We start from the raw sequence: 20,222 nt of genomic DNA, 5'->3' as shown, positions 1-20,222 counted from the left end.
GGTACGAGTGCGTGCATGCGTGAGAGAGAGGGGAACAAGGTCTCTATTCCTTGCTTTACAACACAGACAGCGCTCAGCTCTCCCAGCCCGTCCTCCCAGCGCTTTGCCATGCGGTGCAGGCAATGTGTGCACGGTGGGGGGGGTGTTCCTGGGGGCACCCCTGGCTCCTGTCCTCGTGTCCTGTGACGGAGACGGGGGGGGGGGGGGGTGGCAGCACGGTCACTCCTCGTCCAGGAGCGAGGTGAGGGCCTTGGACATGCTGCTGAGCCTCGGGGGCTGCTCGCAGATCCACTGGTGGTACCTCCTGCACGACGACCGCTCGATGCCTTTGGCTGCTGACAGCGAGCACTTGGCAGGGTAAGTGTGCCTAGGGGGGAAGGCAGGGGTCAGCGGGGCAGGGACAGAGTCCCCATTGAAACCATCTCTTCCTGTGGGTGCTGGCATTGGTAAAACCCCTCCAGGAGCCAAGCAGAGCTGGTTTTGCAAGGCTCTGGGCATTTGGTGCTTTGCATGCCGCAGGGGTGCGCATCCCTGCTTGGGGAATAGGCACAGCACCCCAAAAACGTGCTGTGCCCAAGGTGTTTTGGGGCATCCCTCCGAGGAGGCTCCTCTGGGGGGGAGCAGCACCTCCTGGGCATGGGTAAAAGGGCAACCTGCAGGCGTGGTGCCCGTGCCAGGGGTGGTTGTATTTACATCTCATACAGCTCCTCGTCCTCCTGCACGACCATCCCGGCGGCGCTGGAAATCTGCTCCTCCACCCAGTACTTGGAGCCGCCGGCGTGCAGGAAAGGCTGCGGGAGAGAGGCCGTCAGGGCCTGCCCCACGCTGGGCAGTGCCGGGGCCGTGCTGCAGCAGGACGGGCACGGGGCTGGGGGCTGTGGGCAGCGGGGACGCCCCCTCCCCAGCGCAGCCCCCCCGTACCGGCAGCGCCCACGCCTGCCGCTCGCCGTGCAGCAGCAGCCGGGAGGCTCTCCCCTCGCAGTCGTCCTGGCTCTGCCGCCAGCTCTTCCTCTCCGAGGACACGAAGAGGCACTTGCCGTGGTAGAGCAGCCAGCCCGGGGGGCAGCAGTCTGGGGACGGGGGCAGCGCTCAGGCGCTTGCCAGCCCCCGGCCGCGCCGCCCCGTGCCCGCCGCCCCGCGGCCCTACCTGCGTCCAGGCAGGCGCTCAGGCTGCTGGCCGCACGCTCGCCGGCCTCGAGGCGCCCCTGCACGTCCTGCAGCTCCCTCTGGGCGCCGGCCAGGGCCCCCGAGACGCGTGCCAGCTCGGCCTCCTGCCTGTCCATCTCCAGCAGGCTGCTGTTGCCCTCTCGCCACGCTCGCTGCAGCTCCGCGCGCGCCTGCGCCAGCTCCCGGCGCGCCTGCTCCAGGCTCTGCTCCCACGCCCGCGCCTCCTGCGAGAAGCGGCCGCGCTCGGCCGCCTGCTCCAGGGCCGTGTCCCGCAGCTCGCGGGTCGCCTGCCAGTCTGGGGAGGGTTTGGGGTGAGATGGGACGCGGGGCACGGCTGGGTGTGGGGTGTGAGGGCACCGGCGAGGCGGCGGAGGGGAAGGGAGGCAGTGGGGAGACGATGGGGAGGTGGTGGGAGGTGATGGGGGGTGATGGGAGGTGATGGGAGACACTGGGAAATCAATTGGAAGGCAGTGGGAGGTGATGGGAGGAAGTGGGAAATCTCTTGGAAGGCAGTGGGGGGTGATGGAGAGCCAATGGGAGGCACTGGGAGGTGATGGGAGGCACTGGGAAGGCAGGGAGAGGTGTGGGGAAGTCAACTCAAAGTCAATGGGAGGCACTGGGAGGTGGTGGGAGTAGAACTGGGGGTCAATGGGAGGTGGTGGGAATGAAGGGGAGGCAATGGGAGGGAGTGGGACTTCAACTGGGAGGCGATGGGAATCGGTGGGAGGCAATGGGGAGGCAATGAGGAAGAGTGGGAAGAGATGGGAAGCAACGGGGAGCAAATGGGAGGCACTGGGAGGTGATGGGAAGTGGTGGAAGGGAAGGGAATCAGTGGGAAGGGGTGGGAGGTAATGGGATCGAGATGGGAGAGCACTGGGAAGGCACTGGGAAGGCACTGGGAAGGCACTGGGAAGCAGACAGAGGCACTGGAAGCCATCCCAGCCAGGCACAGCGCAGGGCACCCAGCGAGGAGCCCCCAGCCCTCATCCCCAAGCTCCCCCGTCCCCCAGCCCCTGCCCGGAGCCCCCCACCCCGCCGTGCCTGTCCCCACTCACAGCAGGTCCCCAGGGCCACCAGGGCCACCAGCAGCAGCAGGCTGGCTGCCAGCAGCCCCGCGGGGACGCAGCGCCGCCGGGAGCAGCGCCCTGCAAGACACGAGCGGCCGCGGCGTCACCCACGCTGCCGGGGAGCAGAGGGGACCCCGGCACCCCCCGAGACCCCCGTCCCTGTCCCCATCCCCCTCTGGGCGCTCACCTGGGCTGTGCCGGGTCCCTTCCCCAGCCGGCCTCACGGGTGCCGGCCCCGGTGCCACGTTCTCGTAGGGGCTGTCGGCATCATCCATGCCGGGGGCTGCGGGAGGAAGGCAGGGGGCAGTGGGCAGGGGTCCGGCACGGGGAATCTGGGGGGGGGGTCCCATGGCTCCCACCTGCCCCCAGCACCCCGCTGGCCGTGCCGTGTCCCCGTGGCCCCTTGGCGAAGCGCAGGTCGGCGTAGAGCACGCTGTGCGCCATGCGGCACCCGCGGCAGCTCAAAGGAGAAGTGAGGCCGGCGCTGGCAGAAGCAGAAGTTGGCTGCGAGCCGTGGCAGATGGGACCAGCGAGGCACAGCCATGGGGACCGGCCCCCTGCCGTGGCAGCAGCAGCCCCAGCACGTCCCCTCCCACGCCCCGAGAGCCAACAGCATCCCCTGGGTGCGCCGCAGCTCTCGGGCAGCGGTTTGTGGGGGCACGGGCAGGGCAAAATGTGAGCCCAGATTTCTGGGGTTTGGGGAAAGCCTCCTATTGCTCCTCCTCTGTGCTGACATCCATCTCTCCCCAGGGAATGAGGAGAGCCACAGCCAGCTTCGGAGGGGCCAAGGAGGAGTCTGCAGCAGCTTCCCCCAATTTTCAGCGAGGAGATGGAGCACGTCCTGCGGGGCACGTGGTGACCGGGGGGGACACAGTGCTGGCCGAGTGGGATTTGTCAAGGAGCACTGGGAACAAGTGTCCCCGTGGGCTGGGGACACGGGGACAGCAATGGGGGCCTTGCACTGTGACCCTTCAGGGCTGGGACACGGAAAAATGGGCTGGTGGGGACAGGAGAGCAAGGGGCCGTGCTGGATGAGCTGGGGGGACCTGGCACAAATATCCTGGCACAAATGCCCATCACAAATATCCATCTCCACCTGGGGGTGGCTGGAGGAATACCGGGGTCCCAGCTCTCCCCAGGAGCCCCTGGGATGCGAGGAGGTGCAGGAGCTCGAGGTGCCCCCCGCAGCCCCCTTTAGGGCGAACACTTCCACCCCCGCTGCCTGCCTGGGGGTGCGCTGCCTCACCCGGTCCTGCTCAGGAGATTTGGGTCCCCCCTCACCCCGCTGAGCCCCAGGGCTCAGCCCCACGCCGCCGTGCACCCAGGGGCCCGTGACGGCTCTCGGGGCGTGGGAGGGGACGTGCTGGTGGCGCTGGGGCCGCGGGGAGGGGGCCGGTCCCCGCGGCCGTGCCTCGCTGGTCCCATCTGCCACGGCTCGCAGCCAACTTCTGCTTCTGCGAGCGCCGGCATCACTTCTCCTTTGCACCCCGAGACGGGCAACCGCCAGGCAACGGGGCCACCCCACAGGCACCCCACAGAGCTGGGTGGCAGCCAGCAGGGATCGGGACTTGCCCGGCACCTTCCCACATGGCACAGAGCGTGCTCTACGCCGACCTGCGCTTCGCCAAGGGGCCGGGGGGCCGCGGCACGGCCAGCCAGGCGCTGGAGGCAGGTGAGAGCTGCAGGAACCCCACATTGCCCTGTGCTGTGCCCAGCTCCACCATCTCCATGCCCCCTGCCTTCCTCCCGCAGCCCTAGGCATGGACGAGGCCGAGAGCCCCTACGAGAACATGGCATCGGGGCCGGCACCCGCGGGGCCGGCTGGGGAAGGGACCTTGGAAAGCCCAGGTGAGCGCCCAGAGGGGGACAGGGCACCCGGGGATGCCCTGCTGTGGGCAGTGGGTGGTGCCTGAGGGTGCTCCCCATCTCCCCTTGGAGAGACGAGGCGCCCACGCCGTGCCACCTGTGCCACCCTGGGGTGGCCCGGGGCGGCGGGCGGTGGCGGTGGGTGATGCTCGGGGCTCCTCGTGTCTTGCAGGGCGCTGCTCCCGGCGGCTCTGCGTCTCTGCGGGGCTGCTGGTCACCTGCCTGCTGCTGATGGTGGCTGCCGTGGTGCTGGGGGCCTGCTGTGAGTGGGGACGGGGCGGTAACGAGGCACGGGGACAGGGGAGAGGGGACGGGGTGGGAGCCCCAGGCGGATATCAGGCTGTGTGTGCGTCTGTGGGTCCCCCTGCCCTGTCTGCCCCAGGCTGGCCAACGTCTCTCTCACATCCTGCACATCTCCCTCAACCATCTGCTTCTCCTTTCCTTCTCCTGCCCCTGCCCTGCCCTCCCCTGCCACCTCCATGCTTCCCTGCCTCCCCCATCCCTTCCCACACAGCGGGGACCCCTCCCTGCCCTCACACCCCATGCCCCGCGTCCCATCTCACCCCAAACCCTCCCCAGACTGGCAGGCGACCCGCGAGCTGCGGGACACGGGCCCTGGAGCAGGCGGCCGAGCGCGGCCGCTTCTCGCAGGAGGCGCGGGCGTGGGAGCAGAGCCTGGAGCAGGCGCGCCGGGAGCTGGCGCAGGCGCGCGCGGAGCTGCAGCGAGCGTGGCGAGAGGGCAACAGCAGCCTGCTGGAGCTGGACAGGCAGGAGGCCGAGCTGGCACGCATCTCCATAGCCCTGGCTGGTGCCGAGAGAGAGCTGCAGGACGTCCAAGGGAGGCTCAACACCAGCGAGAGCACCGTGAGCCTGCTGCGCTCCTGCACGGCTGTAGGTATGGTGACGGAGCGGCCCCAGCACCTCTGGGTGGCCGCAGCACCGAGGCACGGGTGCTGGGTTTTGGGGGATGTGGTGCGCCCCCCCCCCTCCCCTGGAATCTGTAGCCTGGTGGGTGGCTGAGCGGTGTCCCCCCGTCCCCAGACTGCTGCCCCTCGGGCTGGCTGCTGTACCGCGGCAAGTGCCTCTTTGTGTCCTCGGAGAAGAAGACGTGGGATGACAGCAGAGCGGAGTGCGAGAGCAAATACTCCCAGCTCCTGATCACCAAGTCCTGGAGTCGCTGGACCGTGCCGGTACGGAGCTGGGGCACCCCAGGGGCATCGGGTGGCACGGGGTCGGAGCGGGGCACCGGGGCTGCTCAGCTTCGGCGGGGAGATGAAGAACTCAAACAGCACGAAAACCAGCACGAAACAGCCCCAGAATGACCCTGTTGCTCCTTCCCCAGACCTTCCTGAAGAACGCGGACACCGTGTACTGGATCGGGCTGCAGAAGACCAGCTTCCCCTGGTACGACTACGGCTGGCTGGAGGAAGGGGAGCCAGACAGCGACGGCATCACGGACGCCTGGTTCTGGGTGGACGGCTCGCTCTACGACAGGTACCCACGGCACGGCCGGGCTGACACCCCCTGCCCGGACCCCTTTTCCTCAAACAAGGCCTTGGGAAAGAGGTTAATTCACACCGGTACCCAGAGATGCAGAGGGAGAGCAGAGCCCTGGGGGGGGTCTCATGCAAGCAGGAGGCAGCGAGGGGGCACAAAAGGAACCTCAGGGTTTATTTGGGATCGAGACAAAGCATTTGGGCACCACTCTTTTCTCCCACATGCCTCCCCGCTCATCCTCGAGGGGAAATCAGAGCTTCCCGCCCCGGGGGTCCGGGGCTCCTCCCCGCCACGTGCGTCTCAGCACCGCTTCCTCTTGCGGTGTCTGGAACCAGTGGGGAGGAACGGCCCCGTCTGGCCGGGTGCCCGGCCCCTGCCCCTCGCATCCTCGGGCTTTTCCCCAAAATGCTGCTGGTGCTGGCCATCGGCAGGCTCAGCGGGGCTTGGATGCAGCCCCGACGTTGGTGTTTGTCCGTCCAGGCCCTGGCAGTCGAAGCTGAACGGGTCCTGTGCCGTGATCAGCCGCGGGAACATCAAGCCGGCGCCGTGCAAGGCTGAGGACGACCTGCACCTCTGGATCTGCGAGAAGGCGGCGGGGCCGAGCTCCCCTTTCGGGTGATGGGTGGCAGCTGCTGGCCACGGTGAGCTCAGCCCCCGGGGGTGTGCAAGGAGGGGAGGCAAAGGGGGAAAAATGGGGAAAAAAAAACCATCCCTGGGTGCCAGCCGCTGAGCACACCCCCTCTGCCTTCCCTCACAGCGCCTGCACCCCTGCTTCAGCCCTGCTGCACCCTGCGACGGAGCCTGCCCCATGCACATCAGCCCCTTCCCATGCTGCAGAGCCCTGCCCGACCCCAAACGAGGTGCTACAGTGGGGCAGCACGGCCCCAAACGCCAGCCCCATGCCCCCAGCAGCGAGCCCCCATGGCCAGCACCGCCGCCGCCGTGCAGTAGCCCCAGCCCTGAGGCTGGAGCAGGGGATAGCACGGCGGCACCTGCCCCCACCCCACTTTTAGGCTTTTAGGATGGCCGCAGCTTTCAGGCAGCCTCAGAGCCCGAGGATGGAGCCATCACCAGCGCTGGCATTTAGGACTTCTGCTAATTAGGGAGTAGCGCGGTGACCTTTAGGATCGCAGCCTTCTGATAGCCCAAGCAGCGCCGGCACTCGCGGTGGATGGACACGAGATGAGCCACCGGGGATTTTAATAGCTGCCACACGTGCAGCGTGGCCCTGATTCACCTTCAGCCTGGCGAGAGCAGAGGAAGTCATGTTCAACCAGGCAAAGATGCTCTTGGGTTTATTATCGGGCCCTGCGTGCCATTTATAGCCGATTAATTGCTATGTAAATCACCCTGTTTGAAGAGCACAGGGCTGTTACAGGCGGGTTTTGGAGGCACACGTGTCACTCCTCTGTCTTGCCCACTGGCTGAACCCACTTTGTAGCAAATAAAGAGCTTGTCTGCCGATTGCCTCTGCCTTCACCACCCCGAAGCGGAACCCAATCATCCCCAGCCAGAAACGGGAATTTCACCAAAGCTGCCCCAATTGAGGCAGACACTTTGGGGGCACTGAGGCAGGGCTGACTCGTCCTGCCAGCCCCCAAGGGACACGGCCAGACCACGTCCCTGTCACCCCCAGGGTCTGGGCTCCCCACCCCGCTCAGCACACCCCCAGAGACACAAGCAGCAGCCCGGCTCGCTGGGACATTCAGTTTTTATTGAACACTTTAAATAAGCTGGGTATATATTACTAGCAATTATTATTATTAATATTAAAAAAACAGAAACAAAAAGAAAAAAAAGAAAAAAAAACAAAAAACACAAGAGTTCTGCATTCACCAGTGCACTGCGCGGGAGGGAGGAAAGCCGGCTCCCACCTGTGCTGGGTGTCCCCCCCCGTGTCCTCCCGGCCACTCGGGAGGTGCTGGGGGGCGCAGGCTGCCCTCCGCTGAGGGGAGGTGACACGGAGGTGTCCCCCCAACACCGCTGTGGTGGCGGGGCCAGAGGGGGCCCCGTGTGCCAGGGGGCTCAGTGCCAAGTGCTGGCACCCCCCACCCGCACACTGCGGCTCTCCGGCATCGCCCCTCTGCGCACCACAGTGCCTCTGGCGTGTGGGGGACCAGGAATGCTCTCCACCCTTGTGAGGAGGCAGCAAGGACACCCCAAAAAATCCCCATAGTCCCTCCAATACACACATACACACGTTGACTGCTCTGCCCCTTCCCACCCTCCCCCCCAAAAAATCTGCTTATCCCCCTTCTCTCCCCCTTCTCTGGGGGGCTGTGAGAGCCCGCTGAGGGGCGAGCCCTTGGGGGCAGGGGGGGGTCCCGCAGCCACGGCTTGAGCCCTGCGGGGAACCAGCCCTGCTGCCCGGGGCAGCGGTGTTATTGCACTTCAGCCCAGCCCCACCGGGACCCCCGCAAGGACCCAACCCACCTTGGGGCTCCCCACAGCCCCCCGAGGCCGATCCCAGTGGGACGGGCACCTCGGCAGCGCCATCGCGGCCACCAGGCACCGGGCGAGCGCGAGGACAGACTCGGGGAGGGGGACACAACACCCCAGGCTCCCAGAGCCACCCCACGTGCTGGGGGAGGGGTCCCGGGGACCCCCGGCCGCAGCCACGGTCCCCAGCACTAGGACTGTGCCTCCGGCAGCTTCAGGCTGGGCTCCGCCAGCATCGGCCCCGGGGCTTTCTGGAGGCGGCCGCGCTCGTGGCAGAGGAGGCTCTTGGCCTCGCAGTTGAGGTTCTGGTAGCGGGGAGGGCTGGGCGCGGGCCGGTGGCAAACGGAGGCGAAGCTGAAGCGGAAAGGCCCCAAGCAGCAGCCGGGGCAGGGCAGCACCTCGTCCTGCTCCAGCACGGTGCCGGGGCCGTGCCCGGGCAGCATGGCCGCGCGCTCCGTCCGCTCCAGCGCCGCGGCGGCGCAGGGGATGCTGAGCTCGGAGAAGCCTCGCTCCAGCCCGCTGCCCCAGGCGTGAGGCTTGCTGACCACCACGTGGTTGTTGTTGAAGAGCAGCCCGTTGGGCGCCCTCAGCTCCAGGTGCCAGGGCTGGGCCCCCGAGGCCGCCGTGCGGATGAAGTTGCTGGTGGCGGATGCCGGCGCGGGGACCCGCGGCGGCGGCTCGGGGCTCTCAGGGCTGCAGTCCATCTGCTCCTCCGCCGCGGGGTTGAGAGGGGAGGCACAGACCCCGTTCTCCAGCTCTCCAGCATCCTCCTGGCCCTGCTTCAGGCTGTGGGGCCGGGCTGGGGATCCCACACCCAGCTCCAGGCCCCCGCGGCGGGGCAGCTCGGGGGAGGCGGGCAGCGAGTGGCACTTGCGTGGGGCCGCGGCGGGCGCCGAGAAGTCACACTGCACCTCCACGGCCGGCTCGGGCGTCACGGGGGTGCCGAGCTGCATCGGGGCCGGAGGGGGCAGGTCGAAGGTGAGCGAGATGACCGACTTGCTGGGCGTGTCGAAGAGCTTGATCTTGCCCCCCTTCAGGTCCTCGCGCTGGGAGAAGGGGTTGACGCGCGCCAGCGTCTCCTTGGTCCTGGCCCAGACGCAGGGCTCGGGCGGCCACAGTGGAGTGGGAGATTTGGGGGGGAACACGTCGGACTGGCTGCGGGACAGGCGCTGGTCCGGCTGCAGGTGCTGCGTCCCCAGCTCGTGCAGGGGTGACTGCTCGGCACGGCTGGGTGCCCTCCCGGCCACCCCTGGGCAGGGGCGCAGGACAGGGGGGTCACCAGTGCCCTGGGTGCCCCCCAGCACCACGGGGCAAAACAGGGAGCAGCCCGGGCGGTGAGAAGCGGGGCTGCGTCCTGCAGACCTCCTCCCACCCCAGCCTGCTCCCCAGTAGCTGTTGGGGTGGGGAAGGGGCACCGCAAACCCCCTGGGACACCCACGTACCGTTGAGCACAGGCGTGGTGCCGGGTGCGGGCAGGCTGTCCCTGATGCTGAAGAGGGTGGCCCCAGCGCCCTCCACGCCCAGCTGGTGCTGCAGGATGCCCTCCAGGCACTGTGTGATTTCCAGGAACGAGGGGCGGGAGGTCGGCTGCATCTGTAGGCAGGACGGGTCCACGGTGAGGTTTGTGTCCCCTCCCCATACCCATGGGGGGCACCGCCTGGAAGCGGCTCCAACGGGCAGGGAAGGGGATCCCCGATGGGACGCCAGGAATTTGGGCATCCCCAGGGCTGGGACTCACACTGCAGCAGTGGAAAGCCAGCTGGAGGAAGGCGGCCGGGCAGTCGATTCCCACCATGGTGCGGAAAGCGGTGACGTCCAGGCCAAAATCCTGCACGGGGGAGATGGGGAGGAGTGAGGCCAGGTGTTATGGGGCTGCGTAAAGGAAGGGGGGACCCTGGGGTCACCCAGGCTGGGGGAAGGCTGCGGGGTGCTGGGCATAAATCCCTTCTGCTCCCTGTCTGATGACACCCACCCTCCTGCCTGGGCTGCCCCCGGGCCCCGAGGACAGGCTATGGGCAGAGAGCATCCCCCTTGCTGCCAGGAGATGTTGGGGATGTGGTACCCCCACCCCGAGATGTGGGGCAGCTCCCCAAAACCTCTACCACAGGCAGGAGGCTCTGCTCTGTGCACATCGGTCCCCGTGGTTCAGAGACGTGTCCCCAGCCCCAGCCCCACCAGGTGCCACCCTCGCTCCCCCCGTCCCAGGGTCACCTCGGTGCGGGGCAGGTAGTCGGGGTCCGCGGGGACGCGAGCGATGGTCTCGCACAGGATGATGCCGTAGGCAAACACATCAGCCTGCGGAGAGAGGAGTCACAGGGGGGTCCTGCGATGTGTCCCCGCTTCTGTCAGCCCTCCCTGCACGGCAGCACCAGGTCCCAGCCCCCTCGGCACCCCAGGGACGCCCGTCCCCATCCCTCCGTGCCCCTCCGTGTGCTCAGCTGACCCCAGGGCTGCAAACCCCGAAAACCCCAAACCCCACACGGCGTCACCTTCTCGTTGTAGATCTCCCCTCGCAGCACCTCGGGCGCCATCCAGTACGGGGAGCCCACCACGGCCAGCGGCTCCTTCTCGCTGCCCTCGCTGGGGGGGGGACACAGCAGGACGTCAGGGGCCCTGTCCCCCTGCCCGTCCCCCCCAAAACCTCCCTCTCCCTTCTTACACCAGCCCTTCTTGATGCACCCCGTGACTCTTCTCTCCACCAGGCCACCCACACTTCACCATCACACCCTTCTCCATCCCCAAATCCAGCCCCACGCCTCCCCACCACCCCCATCCCTGCCCTTCCAGCTGGACCCCAAAATCCCCCCCTCGCTCCGAAGACGGGGACGGACAGACGGACAGGCTCCACGCACCTGTAGGTGGGGATCTTCTCCGCCAGGCCGAAGTCTCCCACCACAGCCGTGTAGCCGCTGGCCTCGCAGCGCACCAGGCAGTTCTGGGGGGGGGGACAGAGGGGACCCCGTCACACCTCGGGCAGCGCCTCGCTGGGAACGGGGAGGCGAGGGCAGCGGGCCGGCCCCTACCTTGGAGGTGAGGTCGCGGTGGAAGATGCCCTTGGAGTGCAGGTAGCGCAGCCCCCGGGCGATGTCGAGGGCCAGCTGGATGCGCGTGGACCAGGAGAGGGGCACGGGGCTGTCCAGCAGCTGCTCCAGGTTGCCGCCGTTGATGTACTGGGGGGACAGACGCCGCCTCGCTGCACCCCCCCTCTCCGTCCCCTTGCGCCTGGGTCTCTTCCCACCCCACGGCACAGCCACCCCCAGAAGGCAAGGAAGTGTCCCCGTGGACATTTTCACCCCCTCCCCATGGATTCACCCCGGACTCGTGGCCACCATCCCGCTCTCACCTCCGTCAACGCGTGCAGCTGCCCCTGGTGCACGCACACCCCCATGAACCTGCGGGACAAAGAAGAGCTGAGGGTGGCACTGGGGGGGACCCAGGAGCTCGCCCAGCCACGGGGGCAGCCCCAAAACCCACCCCAGGAGGGAGCGGGCCCCACCTGAGGATGTTGGGGTGCGAGAGGCGGTTCATCAGCTGCACCTCCCGCAGCATGTTGCCCCGGTTGCTCGTCAGCTTGTTCATCTTCAGCACCATGATCTGCCCCGACTGGCGGTGCCGCACCTGCGGGGGGCACGAGAGGGGGCTCAGCACCCAAGGTTCAGCACCCCAGGGACCGATAGCATTACCGGGGTGCTCTCCCAACCCATGACACCCAACCCCGCTCTCCCCGGGACACCCCGCTTGTTGTGCTCCCCCCAGCACGTGCCCAGACCCCTGGAGATACCATGGCAGCTCCTGCAAGCCCCAGGGGTGCAGGATTTGGGGGGGGGCAGCACAAGCTGGCCTGTTTGTCTCAGCACCACAAGCCCAGCCAGACCCCAATCAGCTGGTGGGGGTGGTGGTGGGGGTGAGGGCAGAGAGGGGTCGCATCCTGCCCAAATCATCCCCGTGGGGCACGGCGCGTGGCCGAGGCCGTATATTTAGCCAGCCCCAGCCCGATGCTGTCACACGAGCCGGGGGGCTGGCCCCCTGCCAGGAACAGCAGCCGGGAAGGCGGCCAAGCACGGACACCCCCGGACCCCCCACCCTGCACTGAGCGGGGCGAGGAAACGGGCACGGGGCAGAGGATGGCACCGGGCGGGGGGGGGTCCCCTCCTCAGCAGACACAGGGGTCGGGACAGGACCCCGGGACAGGACCCCGTGGGAGGGGGGCACCCTGCTGGTCCCAGCTGCCCCCCCCGGCAGGCGGGGAGCCCAGGCATTCCTCGGCGCTGCCGTCAGCTCGCCGCTCTTCTCCTTTTTAGTCGATGCTGGTTGCAGCCGCTGCGCCGCTGCCAGCCCCTGGCCTTCCCCACGTGCCCCCTTCCACCCCCCCCTGCCACCAGCCTTGCCATGGCCAAACACAGACGGCGTCTGCACAAACACCGGGGGCTCCCCGAGCACGTGCTGCACGGACGGGAGCCCCACGAGATCCCCGAGCCCGGCGCATCCCGGCGGCAGCGCTGCCCTCACACAGGGCACGGGGCTGGGGGGGACCGGCTCGGCACCAGCACCCTGCTCGGCCCCACGGGGCTCCAAGGCACGGGGGTGCTGCATGGCTGCGATGGGGATGCCTGGTGGCACGCTCCGTGGTGCTCCTCGGTGGCTGTGTGCTGTGGGAAGCGATGGGTGCAGGGCAGCAGCAGCGGGGAGCATCCCCCGGGGGGTGCGGGCTCGCTCCACGTGGCAGGGTTGTGCCCACAGCCCCCAGTTCCTTGCTAATAAACTGGGATCCAGTAATGCTGGAGGATCCCGCGGGAGGGAAGCTCTGGGGACACCCCCCCTCTGCCATGGGGTCTCCCCAAAGGAGCCCACCGGGCCTGGTGCTCTGCGCCCAGGGGCAGGAGGGTCCTGGCACAGCCCCATCCACGAGCCCACGGGGCCACCCGGCACCCTGAGCACACTCACAAGCTGTCCTGATGTCTGTCCTGCCTGCTCCACGGCTGGAGGACACCCCTGGTCACACAGGGGAAAGGGTGACAGCCCCCTGGCCTGGCAGGTGGCTTCCCACAGGCACTGCCCCCATAGCCCACCCCTGGCACCATCCCAGCACCTCGGATGCCCTCCGGAAGCAGTGGCAGCCCCTAGACACAGCAAGCCACGACCCCAGGCGACACAGGCCCACACTGGGGGGTTTTCCACCCCCTTCCCGACCTTCCCAAATGCCAGTATCAAAGGCAGTGGGCAGCAGAGCCCCCCCCCGGGCAGCACGGGTCCCCCTCGCCTCTCCACGCCCTGGCCGTGTGCCCAGGAATCCCAGCACATTCCCCAGAGCTGAGCTCAGCCGGGCGCTGGGGGAGGCAGCAGCCCTCTGTCCCCCACCCGGGAGCCAACCCTCGCCCCCTGTTAAAGCCCCCCAGCACCTTGCAGAGCCCCCCACATCGTGCGCCTGGTGGTTGGGGGGGGGGAGGGGAGGCACCCCACCCATCCCACATCCCCATCCCCATCCCATCTGCTGCCCTGGCTGGGGGAAGGGACGGGGCTGGCTGCGGCCCCAGCCTGGGCACGAGGGATCCGGGCTCTTTTCACAGCGGAAATTAGAGTCTTATTTAAAGAGCATGCTAATCAGAGCGAGCAGACGGCCTGGGCCCTCCCCGCAGCCGCCGCTGCTGTCTAGACGCAGAGCGAAGCCCCCCGGGAGTGAGGGGGCCCAGCACCCAGCGCCCCCAGCCCAGCACAGTCCCACGGGGGCACCATCCTGCACCCCTGCTCCCCGGGGAGCCGTGTGGGAAGGCGCTGAGGGCAGAAGGAGCACACACACACCATGCTGCGGGCAACCCCGGGGCGGCTGTGCCTGAGTTTGCAGGGATCCCAGTAGCGCAACAGGTCTGTCACTGGGCGGGACTGGAAAAGCTGCTCATCACTCTGGAAAGGAGGATCGTGCAAGGAAAAAAAAAAAAAACAAAAACAACCAGGCTGCTCCTGGGCCGGCCTTTGTGAATTTGCTTCCTCCCCGCCTGCCCCGGTTTCCCCGCCGGTGCCGCCTGTGCCACGCCGCTCCACCCTGCTTTGTGAAACGAGGCAAGGTCCGCCGATGAAGGGCACCAGATAAGAGCCAGCGTGTCATGAGCTGCGCCGCTGGGTCGGGAGTAAACAGCAGGTCTCAAAGGTTGGCAGGGAACGCCGGCGGAGACGGGCAGGCGGGCGCCGTGCCGCAGCCCTAGTGCGAGGTCGAGGCACGGCACAGGGCTGCGCCCCGCGGCCGGTGCCTGTGTGAGGATGGCGATGTCCCAGCACAGCCCCTGCTGCGGGTGGCACTTGGAGAAGCAAGCACGGGACCCGGGGATGAGATGCAAACGTGGTGTAAGGGCTGGAGAAAACGCCTGGCACAAACGCGCCGGGCTCAGTCTGCTCCGACAGTCGGAGGGATGGAGGGGAGGCTCGCTGCAAGGTCTGTGCACCCGAGGGAACAGGGGGCCTGGTGCCTCCGAAATCACACGGGGAAGGCAAAGGGAGCTGGCACACGGGGAGAGAAACCAGGCCCAGCTTCGGCCTGTCAGGGAGCAGCCCCTGGGGACGAGGGCAGCTTTCCACCAGCAGTGCTCCGCCTGCTCTGTGCGGCCTCTCCGAGAGATGCGCTCGGGCCCTGGCTGCACCGGGGGTGATCCCGGGAATGCCATCAGACAGCCACTGGCACCATCAGCGTGCCAGGGCATGGGGACCGAGGCCCAGGTCCCCTCCTCGTCCCCTCTCACCCACCCACCACGGCTGGAATGAGGCAGGACCCAGTGACCGCTCGGAGGGGGGAGCCTCGAGCACCCACGGCCATGGAAAGCGCTGCGGGAACAAGGGAGGTGGGAGGAAAAGGGGCCCCGTGCTGCCCTGCCAAGCTGCATCCTCCTCGTGAGCCTCGCCAGCCCCAAACCCCAAGCTCGGAGGCCCACCATCCTGCTGGGATCTTGGCCCCAAACCCACCGCACGGCACAAAGCCCCATCTGGCCTCCTCCTGCCCCTGCCTGCTCCGTCCCCCAGCCCCACGGTGGGCACGGCACCACCAGGGCAAGCGGTGCTGGAGCACAAGGAGCACACCACAGCCCCCAGAAGGGACCAGGGGAGCAGAGACAGCGAGCAAGGAGACACCGTGGCCTGGCAGAGACGTGGCAGCATCCATTATTAACGAGCCGTATCCACGCCTGGCATTATTAAATGCCTCCCCCCCGCTCCCGGGTGCCGCCACGCGCTCCCTGCCAGGGATCGACAGCAGGAGCCCGGCCAGCGGGGAGGCCACGTCCTCGTGGAAAGAGAGGTCCCCTCTGTGCCCCCCCACCCTGCATCCCCTCTCCCTGGGGGCTGCTTCTCCCCCAGGCGGGATCCCAGCGAGGGCAGCGGGGTCCCAGCTGGGCAGCGCGGCTCTCGAAGCCGCTGGAAGCGTGAGGGCGGCTCTGGCCCCGCGTTCTGCAGCGACGCCGAGGACAAAAACAACACGTGCACGCACCGCCCCTCGGCAGGGTGCTGACAGCGGGCGGGTGGCACCGCCGGGACCCCAACCCGGGCACGGCCACAGGCTGAGCATCCCCGCGCCCACCGCCCTCGCCCACCCACCCCGAGCATCAGAGGGCAGGGAGGGAGCCGCGGGGTGGCACCGGGGGGGGCTCTGCGGCTCTCCCCACCCCGCTCACCCTCTGTGGGTTCCCCAAAAAACCCCACCAGGGTCACCCCGGAGTGGCTGCACCTCCTGCCACCGGCACGCCCGGACCCCACAGCGGGTTCCAGGGGCTGTCACCCCCCCGGGGGCTGTGTCCCCCCATGGTGGGGATCAGATCCGCCGCCCCCCTGCTCCCTCCGACGGAGCAACAACAGCACCGGCAGCCGGGTGAGGTCCCCGAGCATCCCCACGGACCCCCCCCAAAACCACACCGCGGCGGTACCGGGGACCCCCGGAGCCCTCCCCGCAGACCCCTGAGGGTTGTGGGGGGGGGGGTGGCGAATGCGCCCACCTTGAAGACCTCGGAGAAGAATCCGGCGCCGATCTTCTCGCAGTAGAAATCGTCGATGCGCGCCAGGGTGGAGACGGCGCTGCGCAGCGCCCGGTACGAGGAGGGCCGCAGCCTCCCGCAGCCCGGCCACGGCCCCGCCGCCTCCCCCTCGCCTTCCTCGGCTCGTTCCCCCCTCGGTGCCAGCCCGGGCCTCCGCGGCAGCTTCTCCCACTCCATTTCGGCCCCGCCGAGCACCCCCAGCGCCATTCACATCCCCCCGGGGCACGGCGCCGGGGGGGCTCCGCCGCCTCCTCCTCCACCGCCTCTTCCTCCTCCTCCTCCTCCTCCTCCTCCTCCTCCGCCGCCGCCCGGCCGGGCTCGGCCCGGCCCGTTTCGGCCCGGCACGGCTCTGCCTGGCTCTGCAAGCGGCGGGGACGAGGTGCCGGCGAGGTGCGCGGTGCTCATGGCCCGGCGGCGGAGCCCCGACCCCCGCCGCGGCCCGGCGCTGCGCCTCCGCCGCCCCGAGCGCAGGCACCGGCGGGGCGGAGACGGGGCGGGTTCAGCCCCTTAACTCCTTGCCGGCTGCCGACAGCGGTCCCGCTGCCTGCTGGCAGCCCGAGGGGCTCGGGGAGAGGCGCTGGGGGCCGGGGTCTCGGCTGTCCTTGCGCGCACAGCCCTGCCCGGCAGCGGGGAGCGCAGCCGAGACGCCCCGCGCCCCCCGCGCCCCTTTCCTGGGGTCCCCGCTGTGTCCCCGTTGTTCTCCTCCTCGCTGCTCTTTCTTCCCTGCTCCGTGGGTGATTTGCACGGTCCTTCGTGCAGCCGGGCTGCCCGTGCTCTGTTCCACCTGCCTGCCTGCCCCAGCCCCTCCTGTCCCTGCTGGGAGCGCAGCCCCACGGGGTGTCCCCCAGCATGGCATTTTTGGCCGGTGCTTGGCTCCAGGTACAACAAACACAGGGTTTTATTCCTTATCCCAGGAGGGGAGGGCAAACAAGGGCAGGGGAGCCGAGCTTCTGATTTCTTCGCAGTGGGAGCAGCTCCTCGGTGGAGGAGGGAGCTGCTCGGAGGAGCAAAACCAGCCAGGCCTCCCCATCCCTGCCCTTCCCTTCAGCACAGGCGAGCAGCTGCCCCAGCAGGGCCAAGGCAGAGATGGGGAGGCCCGGAGAGGCATCTCAGAGAGAGAAGCTCACAGGACCGCAGCCTGTTCCGGGCTCCTGCTGCTTACAAGTGGCTGAGTTCACATCCAATTAAGCTGTAACGAATAAATGAAAGCCCCGGAGACAGCCCTGGCTGTGGAAATTGTTGCTGCAGGATTTATGGTCCCTTCTCTCATCAGTGCTGGTAACTCTTCTGTGCCATTTCCACCCCGATCTGCTCCTGCCTGGCACAGCAGTGGTGAGCCCGGGTCCCCAGGGCCACCAGCCCTCCCGTGGTGCCATCAGGTGCCCTCCAGTGCAAAGCCTGGCTGGGCTGAGCCTGCTGCAAAGCCCGAATTAAGCCCCTCAAGCCCTGGCTAGAAGAGCAGGAGGGGCTCCCTGGCTGTGCTTAGCTCCCCTGTGGAGCCGCAGGGGAGAGGAGGGGGGCCGGGGGGCTGTGTCCTCTTTGCCCTTCTCAGGGAGAAGGCTGAGGGCTCAACAAATGCCTCCCCCTGCCCTGCCTGCTGGGGCTGCTGTGGGGAGAGGTCCTGGGAGGCTGCACAGGAGGGATTTCCAGCCTGGAGGTGCAGACCCAGGGTGCGCAGGACAGGGGAGCATCTCCTGATTGTCAGCCCCAGCGTCCTCTCCTCCCCCTGTCCCCTCTGCCCACACTCTGCAGCCCTCCCAACCTGCTGCTTCCCCTCCTATTCCCCAGCTCCCTGCTTTCGAGGGGGCCACCAGCACCCAGGGCAGGTGACGCAGCAGGACTACATTTCCCAGAGCTCTGCCTGTCCCCGTGCTCGGCGCCCAGCGCCGTGGCTGCGAGCTGCAGCATTCCGCCTCCGGCTGCGAGCAGGGGCTGCCGCGGTCCCCGCTGTGCAGGCGCAGTGCTGCCCTGCTCCCCGGCCCTCCAGCTGCAAGGATGAAGGCCAAATATTTGTTGTACCAGTAATTTTCTGCGAGCAGAGTCAGCACAGCAGCCAGCAGCGTTGGCTCACCCCCTCCTCTTGTTTCCTGCTGATGCTGCTCACACCTGGGTGCCGGCATCACGGCGTTTGTGGGTTTGTGGGGACAGCATCCGCATCCCAGCCCAAACCTTATTGCTGGGCAGTGATTCAAGGTTGCTCACATGAGCCCTGCCAAGATGTACGACGGGGTGCCAGAGGGCTGAGAAACTCTGAGTCTGGCTGGGTGGGTACCCAGTGGGAGCACTAAGGGCTGTGTGTTTGCAAACACGGGGAATGGTGGGGAAAAATAATAATATTATATATATATATGAGATATATATATGAAGAAATCCAGCCCAACCCTCTGAAAAGAAAGGACAAGCAGCTCTGTGACCTTGGCGAGGTGACACACAGCTCTGTAAGCACAACCACGTCCTTGCAGGGATCCAGCACTGCAGAGAAGCTTCACTGGTCACCGGGAGCTGGTCACCTTGTGCCGGGCACATAGGAGCACACGACCACCTCCAGCATCTCCCCCTCCTGAGAGGCTGATCTCCCAACGTGTGCCACGCTAATAACCACAGCGCAGCATCCCCAAAATGCTTGTGGTTCTCCGGACGTGTGTCAGGAGAAGAGATGCTGAGGAGCTGGAGCTGCTGGGCAGCGTGGGGACACATCAGAGCTGCCCAGCCCTGTGCTGGCTGACCTGCGCTGCCAGCTGCAGGGGAGCAGGGCTGGGAGGCTCCGTGGGGCTTGGCCCTTTGATCCTGCCGGGCTTGGCATCGCTGCAGGGAGCAGGGAAAGGCTGGGGAGAGCGTGCGTGGCTCAGCACAGAGCCTGCCCACAGCCCTGCAAGACAAACCCAGGCCAGCAGTGAGGAGCCGGGGCAGGTGGGGACGGTGCCACCTTGAACCGGTGGCCCCAGCAGGGCGCTGAGCTGCTCCCATGCCACCCCAAGCCATTAATCACCTTGATTACAGTGTCCTACTTTCTGCCCAGCCGTGTGAGGGTGGCCGGTCACCCCACCCTGCCTGGCTGTGCGGTGGCTGGTTGCGCCAGCGCTGGGTGAACTGGTCTCCTGGGGTGCTGGCAGCCAGGAGGGACCTGGAGCTGCGGGCTGTGGGTGAGCTGTGTGTCACCGACAGTCCTGACACGGGCTGTAAGTCACACCGTGATGCATGGCGAAGGCTTGTTGGTGGGGACATTCCCTGCGGGGGTGCCCTGGAGCCTGGGCTCTCACGGAGGACCATCACAGGCAACATCCTGCCAAAATCCCCAGGGGTGAGAGGCACCCTCCTCTTAACTCCTCCAGAGACTTGAGGCTTGAGCTCTGCTGTATCCAGCACCAGCCTTCCCTCCCCAGTGTCCCAGCAGGGATCCCGGCTGGATCCTGGGCTGGAAGCACACGTGGCTTTGTGCACGTATTTATACAACAAAGGGCAGCTGCTCCCTGGGCACCGTGCCATGCTCACCACTTGCACCGACCTACCAGAACACCGTGCCCTTCTCTCTCCTTCTCCTTTGTGGGGAACAAGCTCACACAACGTGGCCAGGCGTCCCGACCTGTCCTGAAGGCAAGGGGAAAAAACCAGCAGGCTCCCCGGCTGTTCAAATGGAAGAAAGTGGTGAAAGGAGGCGCGGACAACCCCGTGATGATGGCAACCCCACAGCCAGCACATGGCTGGCTCAGGCAGGGGCTCTTCCAGCTCGGATCCTGCTGGTGGCGAGGTGACCGCCACCTCCAAGGCTCCATCGGTGCAGGGCCAGGCAGGACGAAGCGTTGTGCACCCCGCAGAAGCCCAGTTTGCTCCAGTAGCTGTGCCACCTTCCCCCTCCGCCAGGCCACTGGCTCCAGTTCATGGGGAAACAGCTGCGTGGCTTTTTCGCCCCTATTCATCCGGCTCCTCCCGGGCTCGGGATATTTTGGGCACTTCTCTGTTCCTGGCTACCCTGGGTGGCACAGGATTGGCTTTCCTCTGGGAGCTGTGCAGGCTGAGAACCGAAAAGGGGAAATGCCAAGCCCTTTATTTAAGCCCCGTGTGTGGAAGGAGAGGCTCCGCCAAACACATGCAGTCCATCAGCTGCCGAGGAAGGCGAGCTGTGGTGTGTGGGGCGATGGGTGGAGCGTTTTGGGGGGAGCAGCACAGAGGCCTG

The 20,222-nt window shown here is 67.3% G+C and overlaps 3 protein-coding genes across 3 annotated transcripts; 1 reads left to right on the top strand and 2 right to left on the bottom strand.

Moving 5' to 3' along the window:
* Positions 1 to 219: 219 nt before the first annotated feature.
* Positions 220 to 2,678, bottom strand: LOC311221253 (B-cell differentiation antigen CD72-like; the record flags this gene model as incomplete). Its single annotated transcript, XM_084305120.1, has 7 exons — positions 220 to 367; positions 694 to 791; positions 922 to 1,070; positions 1,148 to 1,462; positions 2,223 to 2,312; positions 2,422 to 2,517; positions 2,594 to 2,678. 7 exons carry the CDS (start codon positions 2,676 to 2,678, stop codon positions 220 to 222), a joined length of 981 nt encoding a protein of 326 aa, XP_084161246.1.
* Positions 2,679 to 3,821: 1,143 nt separating this feature from the next.
* On the top strand, positions 3,822 to 6,216 carry CD72 (CD72 molecule; the record flags this gene model as incomplete). Its single annotated transcript, XM_084305119.1, is given in 8 exon segments — positions 3,822 to 3,906; positions 3,987 to 4,082; positions 4,273 to 4,362; positions 4,680 to 4,711; positions 4,713 to 4,995; positions 5,142 to 5,290; positions 5,443 to 5,594; positions 6,078 to 6,216. Coding segments are annotated over 8 exon segments (1,026 nt in total).
* A 1,074-nt stretch (positions 6,217 to 7,290) lies between these two features.
* TESK1 (testis associated actin remodelling kinase 1) lies at positions 7,291 to 16,477 on the bottom strand. The gene is made up of 10 exons (XM_084305308.1): positions 16,010 to 16,477; positions 11,533 to 11,654; positions 11,380 to 11,428; positions 11,060 to 11,206; positions 10,889 to 10,971; positions 10,526 to 10,616; positions 10,248 to 10,331; positions 9,775 to 9,864; positions 9,479 to 9,629; positions 7,291 to 9,285 (listed from the first exon to the last, which is right to left on the bottom strand). Exons 1-10 carry the CDS (start codon positions 16,253 to 16,255, stop codon positions 8,228 to 8,230), a joined length of 2,121 nt encoding a protein of 706 aa, XP_084161434.1. The 5' UTR covers positions 16,256 to 16,477; the 3' UTR covers positions 7,291 to 8,227.
* Positions 16,478 to 20,222: the final 3,745 nt, after the last annotated feature.

The sequence above is a fragment of the Netta rufina genome (assembly GCF_964035555.1).
Source record: "Netta rufina genome assembly, chromosome: Z".
Classification (NCBI taxonomy): Eukaryota; Metazoa; Chordata; class Aves; order Anseriformes; family Anatidae; genus Netta; species Netta rufina.
Note: the sequence above shows the minus strand (reverse complement) of the source record. Positions and strands in the feature narration are given on the sequence as shown.